Source organism: Pan paniscus, chromosome 10, assembly GCF_029289425.2.
Source record: "Pan paniscus chromosome 10, NHGRI_mPanPan1-v2.0_pri, whole genome shotgun sequence".
Lineage (NCBI taxonomy): Eukaryota > Metazoa > Chordata > Mammalia > Primates > Hominidae > Pan > Pan paniscus.
Window position 1 is genome coordinate 6891047 of NC_073259.2, and position 13320 is coordinate 6904366.

The 13320-nt window shown below is 39.0% G+C and overlaps 1 protein-coding gene across 22 annotated transcripts in view; it reads left to right on the forward strand.

Moving 5' to 3' along the window:
• Positions 1 to 13320, forward strand: part of ERC1 (ELKS/RAB6-interacting/CAST family member 1) — a 535420-nt gene that overhangs the window by 401060 nt on the left and 121040 nt on the right. For all 22 annotated transcript variants that reach the window (XM_055095228.2, XM_055095230.2, XM_055095233.2 and 19 more), the window contains one exon: positions 10409 to 10553. In XM_055095228.2, the coding sequence (XP_054951203.1) occupies positions 10409 to 10553 (145 nt within the window). The remainder of the gene's footprint in view (positions 1 to 10408; positions 10554 to 13320) is intronic.

Sequence of the window (13320 nt, forward strand, 5' to 3'; positions counted from 1 at the left end):
AGAGGAGGGGTGTTAGCCTTTCATAGGTGTAGAATTTCTTTTCGGGAAAATGAAAAGTCTTTGGATATGGATGGCGGTGACAGTTGCACAACAGTATCAGTGTACTTAATGCCACAGAAATATACACTTTAAAATGGTTTAAAATGGTCAATTTTATGTTATCTGTATTTGACTATAGATTTTAAAAAGTGCTTATACTTATCATGTTTGCTATATGAGAACATTCCTCATTCAGAAGATTTTATGGTTTTTAAAGTAACTTGATTGAGGAATAATATAAATACAATAAAGTGCAAACATTTTAGACATACATTTTGGTGAGTTTGACAAGCTACAGTCATTTCCAGGAGCTTCTGTCTGCCCTTTCTGGTCACTCTCCATTTCCCAGTGCAGTCCCTGGCAACGACTGATCTGCCTCCGATCCTTGTGGATTAGAATACAGTTCATTTTTATATTTTTTAAACAAATTTGGAATGTACAAACTTTTGTTTTTTAACAAGTAGAGATACAGATGTCGAGTTTTTTGCCCATCTGAGAAGCAGGTAGAGGCTTGATAGCAGAGGTCTCAATAGCACAGTAAAACTAAGTCTTCTAAACTTGCCATAATCTTATGAACATGCTCATTTTTCAGAAAAGGTGAAGGAAAAAACTGAACACAAGTTTTCCACCCACAATTTTGTTCAATCAGTGTCATTTACTGAGCTATAATCACCAGCAGTTTCTGCCTTTATAATGTTAATTTTGATCTTTTTCAAGAACTTGTGAAAAATGGAAGTCAGTCCATATTGGGATAACTTCTCTACCCATTCCCTTGTAAGTGTATTTCTTTCCTTTTTTTTTTTTTTTCTAGAGACAGGGTCTTGCTCTGCCACCTAGACTGGAATGCAGTGTGGTGCCATCACGGCTCACTGCAGCCTCGACCTCCTGGGCTCAAAGGATGCTCCCACCTCAGTCCCCCAGGTAGCTGGGACTATAGGCATGCACCACCAGGCCCAGCTAGTTTTTTTTATTTTTTGCAGAGATGAGGTTCCACCATGTTGCGCAGGCTGGGCTCGAACTCCTGGGCTCAAGTGATCCACCCGCCTCAGCCTCCCAAATTGTTGCCATTACAGGTGTGAGCCACCGAGCCCAACCATGAGTGTATTTCTCACTGTAGGTCAGTTCCTTTCCCTTGTGTCAGGAGATAGAGAAACATGAGATGAGCAGCAAATGAGAAATCTTGGACATTGTGCTTCGCACAGGACTTGCCATTGTGCTGCAGGAGGGCTGTGCTAGGCAGGACCCCAGCGTGCACTGTTGGAACTATGCCCTGAAATAGTCTGTATTTGGTGACCTTTGAAAGTTTCTTTGTAGCATTTAAGCATAAATGTGATAGTTATTTTGTGTTGCATATTCATTGACTAGCATTTAGTCTTTCATTTAGAGTTCTACCTGCAATTCTTGAATCCAAGAGTCAGACAGCAGCGTTTTATTCTTCATTCTTTAGGAACTGTTTTTGTAATATAAGGTTTTTACTTCTAACACATCTCTAGCAGTAGCATCCTGGCCTTTCCCCTTGCAGAATCTTCTAATCTCTCCTCATTACCTTCAACTCAGTCTTTATAAGACCTTGCTTTACTTCTCTAAAACTTTTGGTATTTCTATATTACGTACAAAATCAAATCACTTCTCATTCAGCATTTTTGTGTACCCTCTGCCTGCTGGGTTCTGGTTAGAACCCTCAAGGATTTCACGTTCTGTTTATTCCTTAGGCCACCATTCCAGACCATCTCTACTCTGATTTAGAGCTGCCTCTTCAGCTTCTCTGCCATTTCCTGTCCCTGTAGACACTCTCTAATCCAGTTCTACGATGTGTCCTCACATGTGACTGGTGCTTTCACACTTGCCACTCTGTCTTTCATATTTCTCTGTCAAAATAGGGCCCATGTCAGTTCCCACGTCCTTAGCCTGAGGTGATTTCTCTCTGCTGTACTACTTCAGCATTTACTGCCCATACAGTATATTTGGCACTTAGCATTTATTGTTTCATCTCATTAGTTATATTAAAATCTTAGAGTTGAAAAGGACAGTCTCACCACTGAAAACAAAATTACTTACACAATATCTCCGATAATCTCTTTAAACACCTAGTCATGGGAAGATCTATAATTTTTTAGCTTTCCAACTCTACTTACTAACAAATATTAATACACTAGATGTTCCTTTTATAAACCAAAATCTCTCTCTTTTGTGACTTCCCCTGCTTTAGTAACAATTGTGCCCTCTGGACAAACACAGATTCAATGTTCTGTTTTTGCAAAACCTACCTTAAAAATTTTGGTAGAAATGATTGTGCTATGTTAGTAAATCTTTTTAGATTAACATAGCCTTATATAATCCCACTATGTCATCTTCCTTTGATACCTTCTACTTGTGCACCCCTTCTCAAATTATGACATATAGAATTGAACCTAGTGAACCTAGGTGTTCAGTTAGAGAAAAACACAACTCTTTCTTTCTTTAAATGAAACGTAAGTTGCCCAAAGCTCATGGTTTCTTTCTAGTTGTGGTTTATGTTTATCTTCCTTACGCGCTCTGCTCACTTGCCTAGACGCTACTGGCCTGGAAAAAAAAATGCCTTAAAAGTGCAGTGAAATACAGCTTCAGAATAGGTGAAAACACTGAACAGCGGGGGAACCACCACAACAGATAGAAGTGAAGTCAGAATCAGAGATGCAGTTGGTTCAAGATACATTCATTATGAGCCTACTCTGTGCTGAGAACTATTCTTAGCATTTGGAATTCATTACAGAATAAAACAGACAAAGATCCTGTCTTTGTGGATTTTGTATTCCAACTATTCCTAAGCACAGGCTTTGGGCAAACATTGAAGACTAGCAAAGTATATCAGCGTATTGAGTATAGAGTATATAGAGTAACTGCAGCCCTAAATAAAATAAAACAAGAAAGCTTAAGCAGTTTAGGCTAATGCAATGCAGAACATGAACAATACTTGAAAGCTTTTAGTTTTCAAGTTTAGGAACCAAGACTCTCGAAGGAAGACATTTTTTAAAATGTAAAAATAGCAGCATAATACCTGAAAGATAGACACAACCCAAGTGTCCATGTTGGATAAATGGATAAACAAAATGTGGTATGTGCGTGTGGTGGAATATTACTCAGCCTTGAAAAAGGAGATTCAGCCACATGCTACATGGATGAACCTTGAAAACATCATGTTAAGTGAAATAAGCCAGTCACAAAAAGACAAATACTGTTTGATTTCACTTATGTGAGGCACCTACAGAAGTCACATTCATAGAGATAGAAAGTCAATGATGACTGCCAGAGGCTGGGGGAGGGGAAAAGAGGAGTTACTGTTATTGGTATAGTTTCACCTTTGTGAGATGAAGAGAGTTCTGGAGGTTGGTCGCACAGCAATCTAAATGTACTTTACTGAACTGTTCATTTATAAATGGTTATGGTAAATTTTATGTGTGTTTTATCACAACTAAAAAAAACCTAAAAGATAAAAGTTAATGAGCTAATAAACAGACCAATAAACCAGAAACATTAATCAATTTTGAAGAGGTAAATCATAAACATACTATAATCAGAGAAACAGACCCTACCCATGTAGAAGAATCAAAAAACATTTACAGAGCAAATGCCTGTTAATATCATCCAAACTGTGTAAGTGCTGAAAGGAGATGCTGAATGGAGAGAAATTAGCAGTTAAGTGAGCAGCCAGATTTTGAAGGAGAGAAAGCTACAGGCATTTCAGGCAGAGGACATAACATAAACCTAAGTGAAAATACATAGCAGCTCTATGACAGAGAGTCGTTGGAAGACAGTAAGGAAGAAATGGGTTAAAAAATTGTAGGTGATCCTGAATATTAGGCAAAAATATTTGCTATGGCAAGAGACCTAATGACGATGACCTTGGAAAAGTAGGACAGTATAGAATGATGGAGAAATCAGAGAAGAGGCTTTAAGAATAATGCAGGCCCAAGATAAAAGGGTGGGAGTGACATGCACAGACAAAACAGTGGGTACATTAAAAACTAAATGTTGTCAGCCTGTGGGTCCAGGAATATGATGGCTCTATTAACATTAAAAGGGTAATTTGTTATGTTACTAACATGTAAAATGTTAGTGTTGACATTTTACATTAAAGAGATATTTCTGGGTACCTAAATAAACATGACCTGCAGAGGACGTAAGATGTACAGGGACCAAAGTTTGCGAGGGCAGGTATTTCAGTGAGGTCCACCCACAGAGGCTCTCCCATGGACTATGGTTTTCACAGAGTTTATTTAAGTAGTGTATCTACCATAGTCTCTGAAACCTCTGCAAGGGAAGTTGAAGAATCTAGTCATTAGAGGATTTCTTCAGGAAAAGAGATAGAAGAGTAGAAGAGATATATTGGTAGTTTACTACTCACTCTGGATAGTTAATTGGTTAAATAACTAGGAAGGTAGCAGAATCGAAGGTTTATTTAGTCCATCGGTAAGTTAATCTAGATTTCAGATTTATCTTAAAATTAGAGTAAATTAAACTATTCCTACATGTCCATGACATTAAAATGCCCAAAGCTACTTATCTTGTTCTAGTTTTAATCTGGTATTTTTCCAGATGTTTTCAGTATGATAGAATGTATAGAACATGATTACACAGTCATTCAATTTGACATACGCGGTTGGAGGAGGAGCGAATAATAAACCTTGGTAACATCCCTTCATTCATACTCCTCTTTTTGTCTTGCATTTCTGTTAAACACACACACATACTTAGGACTCATTCAGATTTTTAACCACCATATCCCAACGCTAATTACGGTCTCTTATTTACTAGCAATAGAAGTCTAATGTTGTGGCGTTCTCAAGGATTCAGGAATGTTATTCAAAAGCATCTTGAGCTCCATTTGCCTTTGATGTTTGCCTCCAGTTTCTGAAATCTGCCCAGATGGGGGAAGGGGATAGAGGGGGTGGTCTTACTATTTCCTGAAGCACAGATGCCGCAGCAGAGCCCTTTTAGAGACATCTTGATTCTATTAGAATTTGCAGGTCAAAGGGCAGGTTCAACTGGCCTGGTAGTTTAAAGCACTAGGGATAGAGTGAATAGACTACTGTAATGACTTAAAGTTGGATTTCTGCTGCTACCTACTCATTATGCTAATAATGTGCATGTTGGTCATGTGGGGGTGGGGGATTACTAATCACTTTGAAAGGTTTCGTGTCCACATTTTCCTTTTTTTTTTTTTTTTTTTTTTAACTCTGGAAAAGAAGGGAACAGAACAAGGAGAGTAATTTGACAGGAAAAGCATTGCAGTTCTTATTTTGCCCTGGGCTTGTGGCATACATATATTACCGTTCACATTTTATGTGCTTGTATTACTCCCTAGGGACTCATGGGAATGAAGTCAGAATGTGCTACACTAGCAAGTCTCCCCTTTCTGCGGATAGCCTTTAGTTAGTAAAGCTCTTAAAGTCGATGATTAATTCCTTTGAGGTTCAATTTCTTTAAAATATTTATATCAGTATTAGAATAGGTGATCTCAAACCATTGACTCAGATTAAAAGAAGTTATAAAAAAGAATTACTTCTGGTAATTTTTATTTTCTTTATACTTTTCTGTATCTTTCAGTTTTTCTTCAATGACTGTGTACTACTTTTATCAGAAAATACTTTTTTTCAAAGAAGCAATTATATTGAGTAGACAGCTATTAAAATAAAATTCTTTTTCAATTTGCTTTTTTTTCCCACTGTGAATTCCATTCCCTCTGAAAAGCTGAGTGTTTTTAACAACATTTCTGAGTTTAGACACTCTCAAGTGTGCCATGTAAAACTTAATCAGGTAAGTCCAACTATACCATATGGTCCTTTCTACGAGATGGATTACAGGAACAGCAATTTTCGTATTCCCTAAAAGTCTTTGCGTCACTGTCTACTCGCTTCCACATTCTTCCCTAATATCCTCCAGATTTTTTTCAAGAGCTTGTTCTCCCTCGTACCATCCACTTCAGATTTACCGGAATTGTAACCAAGAGAACAATACTGTCTTTGTCCCTTTTGGAAAATAAAAGAAAAACCTAAAAGCTAGTACACCTATCAAAGATAGACATTACTCAGAATTCATATGATTATATGTGCAATATATAATCAAAACATTTTATTCTCTTGACTATGAATTGCCCTTCTTAGGCACCTATACATGTAGAAATCAGTGTCAGGAGTATACGTTGTAAATGGAAAGCAGAAAGACATGATGATCTGTTAGGGGATTTTTAGAGGATGAGAGCCATGGTCATAGGAGAGAAAGTTTGATTCTGTATAGTCCATAGCATATTATCATTGCTTAGTAAAAAAAATAGCATCAATGAAATAAAATCTCTATTTGAATTGCATAAAAAATACTTCAAATTATATATCTTATTAAAAAGACGCTATTCCAATGGCTCAGACTCCAATCACACATTCCTCAAAACTTTGAAATTAGAAATCTAAATTGTCATCTGTTATTTCATATTGTGATTTGCAAATTTGACATTTTACCCCAGAGATGAACTGTACCACACTAGCTGTCCAAGCATACCATTTATGAAAGAGTTTGGAATTGAGTCAAGAAGCTTCAACAATATGGAATCATTTTTACTATGTCATATTACAATATTTTCCTTAAGCACAAAATAGGCCTCAAGTCCGATCACCTTTGTATTTTGCATTCAGCAAAGGTGCTGGTATTTCAATCTAATTAGATAGAGTAATTTATCTGTCATTCACCTGCTGCTGCTTGCCTGCTACTAAATGTGTGATTCTGACTATTGGTGCACAGAAATGTAGCACCCTTATTGGGAAAGCATGCTGCCTCTTCCAGCTTGGTCAGTCTTTGAGCTTCCCGAAAGGGAACAGATGACCGCAGTCAACAGGAAACTGCATAGTTAGACCTTCTTGAACTCTTTCACCTTTAAGCTCATTTCACCACTTAACATATTTTTTTCAAGTGGTCAGTGGATATATTTAGACTGTCATTATCCCTTTAGTGTTGACTGGATCCTCGTGGTATAAGTTGCCTGCCATTTCTTAGAATTACGTAGTGTGGGGACAGTGCGATGAGAATCTTCTCTCTTCCAGCAGCAAAACTAGTGAAACAAATCTTTATTTCCATGATGTAAACCGAGTACACATCTTCTATTTGTTAGTATTGCTTTCAGAGTTGAGTAGACCTACGCATCCAGAATAAAGAATATCCATTAGAATATTCAGTAGACAGATAGTCTTCCAGTCTGTGGCTAAACTAAAACTCTTCCATATGACTGCTGTTGAAGCTCAATTATCTTAACAAAAGACAGAAGCAAGGTTAAACTTGGGCAATGCATTCTCAGATTCAGCATTTCCTCAGGTCAAAAGCTCAGGCCACTTATATAGTTCCTATAAATCAAATATGTCTTCTTTCATAAAAGATGAGCTACTGAGAAATGCATTTTGGATTATGAAACTAATTGTTCACCAACGCCATTGTGATTATTTTGTAAATTTCTTACATCAGCTTCCCCACTAAATCCACCTTTTTTTCCTTTGGACACAAACCATAAAGTAATTATTAGCTAAACCACAAGGAATCTGTAAAGTTTAAATTACTGTTTCAAAGTGTGCAGATCATTGCCAGTAAAGCCACAACTGCAAACTTATTTGCATTGATGAGATGAAAAGAATGATTGATGTTCATAATGCACCAGGAATAGATGGCTGTGTTTCTATATCCACCTTATTAAAGTTTGCAGTTTGTTGTACACTGTATGTATGAAAATGTCTTCAGTGTCAGTAATGTCTCAGATCATCTGGAAGCTACAGAATAATTATCAAAGGAATAAATTAAATGGATAAAGTATGTAAGTTACAGGATTATTCTTAAAGTAACTGTTTACTTTTCAAATTCAACTACAACTATAGGAACTCTTTTTAAAATATAAAATGAAATACTAAGTTCTTACTAATATAGTTTTTTTTAAAAGGTTAACAATTTTTATTTATTCTTTTTGCGATAGGGTCTCACTTTGTCACCCATGCTGGAGTGCAGTGGCACCATCTCAGCTCACTGCAACCCCACCTCCCAGGCTCAAGAGATCCTCCTACCTTAGTCTCCCGAGTAGTGAGTAGCTGGGACCAGAAGCGTGTGCCACCGCACCCAGCTAATTTTTGTGGGGTTTTGCCATGTTGCCCAGGCTGGTCTCAAATTCCTGGCCTCAAGTGATCCACCCACCTAAGCCTCCCAAAGTGCTGGGATTACAGGCGCGAGCCACCACGCCTGGCCTGAATATTTTTTAAACTTTATTTTATTGTAGTAAGAAGACAACACGGGATCTACCCTCTTAATCACTTAAGTGTACAATGTAGTATCGTTAATTGTAGAGAGAATGTCATACAGCAGATCTCCAGAACTTACTCATCTTACGTAACTTAGGCTTTATGCCCACTGATGGGAACTCCCCATTTCCCCCTCTCTCCTCTCCCTTGCAACCACCATTCTACTGTCTGTCTGCGTGAGTTTGACTGTTTTAGATCCCTCATGTAAATGGAATCGTGCAGTATTTGTCCTTCTGTGACTGGCTTATTTCACCTAGCCTAATATAGGGGAACTTATTAAGATAGCAATATAACAACATGATAAAGACAATTTAGAGTCACATTCGCCTAAATGGGATTCCTGGCTGTACCATTTACTCCAGGTGTGAACTTGGGCAAGCTATGTAAACTCGGAAAGTCTTGGTTTTATTACCCTCAAAATGAGGGTACTGATAATAGTAACTCCAAAGAATTGTTGGAAGGGGTGAATGACGCTGTTGGCGTTTGCTTTCTTGGTTTTATTACCCTCAAAATGGGGGTACTGATAATAGTAACTCCAAAGAATTGTTGGAAGGGGTGAATGGCGCTGTTGGCGTTTGCTTTCTTGGTTTTATTACCCTCAAAATGGGGGTACTGATAATAGTAACTCCAAAGAATTGTTGGAAGGGGTGAATGGCGCTTTTGGCGTTTGCTTTCTTGGTTTTATTACCCTCAAAATGGGGGTACTGATAATAGTAACTCCAAAGAATTGTTGGAAGGGGTGAATGGCGCTGTTGGCGTTTGCTTTCTTGGTTTTATTACCCTCAAAATGGCGGTACTGATAATAGTAACTCCAAAGAATTGTTGGAAGGGGTGAGTGGCGCTGTTGGCGTTTGCTTTCTTGGTTTTATTACCCTCAAAATGGGGGTACTGATAATAGTAACTCCAAAGAATTGTTGGAAGGGGTGAGTGGCGCTGTTGGCGTTTGCTTTCTTGGTTTTATTACCCTCAAAATGGGGGGACTGATAATAGTAACTCCAAAGAATTGTTGGAAGGGGTGAATGACGCTGTTGGCGTTTGCTTTCTTGGTTTTATTACCCTCAAAATGGGGGGACTGATAATAGTAACTCCAAAGAATTGTTGGAAGGGGTGAATGGCGCTGTTGGCGTTTGCTTTCTTGGTTTTATTACCCTCAAAATGGGGGTACTGATAATAGTAACTCCAAAGAATTGTTGGAAGGGGTGAATGGCGCTGTTGGCGTTTGCTTTCTTGGTTTTATTACCCTCAAAATGGGGGTACTGATAATAGTAACTCCAAAGAATTGTTGGAAGGGCTGAATGACGCTGTTGGCGTTTGCTTTCTTGGTTTTATTACCCTCAGAATGGGGGTACTGATAATAGTAACTCCAAAGAATTGTTGGAAGGGGTGAATGGCGCTGTTGGCGTTTGCTTTCTTGGTGTTATTACCCTCAAAATGGGGGTACTGATAATAGTAACTCCAAAGAATTGTTGGAAGGGGTGAATGGCGCTGTTGGCGTTTGCTTTCTTGGTGTTATTACCCTCAAAATGGGGGTACTGATAATAGTAACTCCAAAGAATTGTTGGAAGGGGTGAATGACGCTGTTGGCGTTTGCTTTCTTGGTTTTATTACCCTCAAAATGGGGGTACTGATAATAGTAACTCCAAAGAATTGTTGGAAGGGGTGAATGGCGCTGTTGGCGTTTGCTTTCTTGGTGTTATTACCCTCAAAATGGGGGTACTGATAATAGTAACTCCAAAGAATTGTTGGAAGGGGTGAATGGCGCTTTTGGCGTTTGCTTTCTTGGTGTTATTACCCTCAAAATGGGGGTACTGATAATAGTAACTCCAAAGAATTGTTGGAAGGGGTGAATGGCGCTGTTGGCGTTTGCTTTCTTGGTGTTATTACCCTCAAAATGGGGGTACTGATAATAGTAACTCCAAAGAATTGTTGGAAGGGGTGAATGGCGCTGTTGGCGTTTGCTTTCTTGGTTTTATTACCCTCAAAATGGGGGTACTGGTAATAGTAACTCCAAAGAATTGTTGGAAGGGGTGAATGGCGCTGTTGGCGTTTGCTTTCTTTTGCAGGCAAGAAGCTCTTCTGGCTGCCATTAGTGAAAAAGACGCCAATATAGCTCTCTTGGAGCTTTCGTCCTCTAAGAAGAAGACCCAAGAGGAAGTGGCTGCCCTGAAGCGGGAGAAGGATCGTCTGGTACAGCAGCTTAAGCAGCAGGTATTATTAAATGCCAGCAGGAGGGTCAGTGGGGCCAGCTTTCACACCATTCTCCACACAGGTCTTTGCCAGCTTGTACTTTAAGGTCTCATGTTTCATATTAGACATCTGATCATTGGAGCTAGTTAGTTTTCATCATTAGAGACTTTTTATCTCCGCAAATCTGTGTCTAGGAAATGCAGAGCATTCGTGGTAAGAGGGCTGTTTTGGACAATGTCACAGGTCTTCTATGAGAATGTTTTTTAACTTTGTACAATGGATTGTAGAAATTATTGAAATTAGCCCATTTGACATGAAAAGGCTTTTTTTTTTTAAACATCCAGCAAGATTTCTATGACAGCAGCCACTAAGGATATTTTCATGAAAAGATTTCCAGTTATTCAGGATTGGGTAAGCTCTGAAGATAAGAACAAAGGTTGGCCCTTTTCTTTTCCAGCCTAAATGCTCTCAAAATTTAATGCTTAATATTCATGTAACACCTTTTGTTTGTGAAAATAAAAGCTAAAAGTTTCCCCTTTGATGATGGTTGCACAACAGTATGAATGTACCTAATACACAAAACCATCAACTTAAAAATCGTTAAAATGGTAACTTTTATGTTAGACATATTTTACCACAATAAAGAAATGGGGAAAAACATTTTCCTTGGAAGATAACGAGAGTGCTGGATGTTTACGTCGGAGCCCTGCTTGAACGGCAGTGTTCCTCGTTGAGTGCTCCTGGCTGGGCGCAGCATCCGCGTCCCAGCCTCCGTGGCTGTCTCCTGCATTCCCAGTCACGTTGTCTGTACATTTTGGCTGCCCAGGTGTGCTCTTCGCCCTCAAGTAATGAGACCGAGAAAGAGCTTTTCAAGTAAAGAAATTTATTTTCTTCTATTTTTGGAGGTCAGTCATCAATTGATGGTATTTTGGCATAATGTTTATGTTAACAAGAATCAATATTTAAACAACAAAGTTATTTTCTCTGTGGATCAAATTAAAACTGCTTAGAAATAGTCTTTATATGTATTTATGTTGCACACTTTGCTGAGAAAATACCAAAAGATGTCTTTTTTCTGCAGGATGGATAGTTGACCAGCAAAAAGTAACCCATTGCTTATTGACAAGTGAAATAAAACTTTTCCAGGGTCCTAAAATACTTTTTAGCCAGAAGAGGACATCATCTAATATTCTGACTACCTGTTATGTAAGATAGGAAGAATGTGCTTATTATGAAAGACATCCGTCCAGTAGTTGAAAACTGAAATGTGGCTCATCGAAGCTGATAATAGCAAATTGGAGGATATTATTGGAGAAGGGAGTTCACTGCTGTGTGAGTTTATATATTCAGCAATATCAGTTATCTTAAGTAGTTAGGCTTGAATACATAGGCCTATGATTTAAGCAGTTCTTGATCTCTTCACTTAAGACACCAAATAGAATTGAATATCTAGCAGACCAGAATACCATACCTCATTTACCACTGTAAATGGCCTCCGAAGAACATATGTTTTCATTATGTGAAAATTAAGGAAATTGGCCGGGCACGGTGGCTCACGCCTGTAATCCCAGCACTTTGGGAGGCCAAGGCGGGTGGATCATGAGGTCAGGAAATCGAGACCATCCTGGCCAACATGGTGAAACCCCGTCTCCACTAAAAATACAAAAATTAGCTGGATGTGGTGGTGCACGTCTGTAGTCCCAGATACTTGGGAGGCTGAGGCAGGAGAATCACTTGAATCCAGGAGGTGGAGGTTGCAGTGAGCCGAGATCACGCCACAGCACTCTAGCCTGACAAGAAGACGAGAGTCCGTCTCAAAAGAAAAAGAAGAAAAGAAAAAAAAGAAAAGGAAATTAATTAATCTCTGAGCTTATAACCTTAGAAGGAAGTAGCTAAACAATTCTCAGTGTCTTTATATCAAACCACATGCCTTGAATTTTCTGTAGCGATGTGTCCTGTATGAAGAGAAAAATAATAACAGTTCTCAGGAGTCCTTCCTACAGTCATCTCCTGCCTCCCTTTTACATTCCTGCCCTTTCAAAGCGTATCTGGATGCTGTGAGCAAGAAGGAGTCTTGCCAAAGGCATTTGATTCTTTAATTCCTCCAAGAGTGTGTACTAACTTTTGGACAAGGGAGAGGCCTTTTGGAAAGAGGATATGGCATCAGTGTTGTTTTAATTTAAAGCTTCTAGTCCATGAATTGCTGGAATGTGCCTCAGTCTAAAGGCTATTTCCTAACAGGGAAGCAGTCAGCATTGACCAGGCTTTCCAGCAAATGGAGCTGCCACTGCCTGATAGGCTCTTGGCGTTCACATGTGATCCTATTGTCAGAAAGAGGTGAAGCAATGAGGGATATATAGATTTGGGGGTCACCTTCTAATATGGTCCCAATTTACTTATCCCCTCTAACCACCGCCCCCCCACCCCCTACAGAGTAACTTGTCTCCTTGACTCATTCATGGCAAAGCAGCACTTGGAGAGGCTGCATCAGAGGAAGGGGCCAGGGCCAGTGAAAAAAATAAACTAAGGCTGTCTAACAAACTCCAGATGTTCTGTGGTGGGTGCCAGCCAGTGTGTTCAGACCTTAAGTCATGACGAAGCCCCACTGTGATTGTCAGGCCCCCGCACAAGATTTAATGTAAACTCCGATAGAACCCTGGAAAGAATTAATACAATCTGTTTAGTCACAGCAGTTGTCACAAGGTGGCCTTTCTCTCAGCATTATTTTCTTCTTTTCACCTCCAGAATTTTACAACCTCCATATTGTGTTGGTTGCTGGTGTGAAATC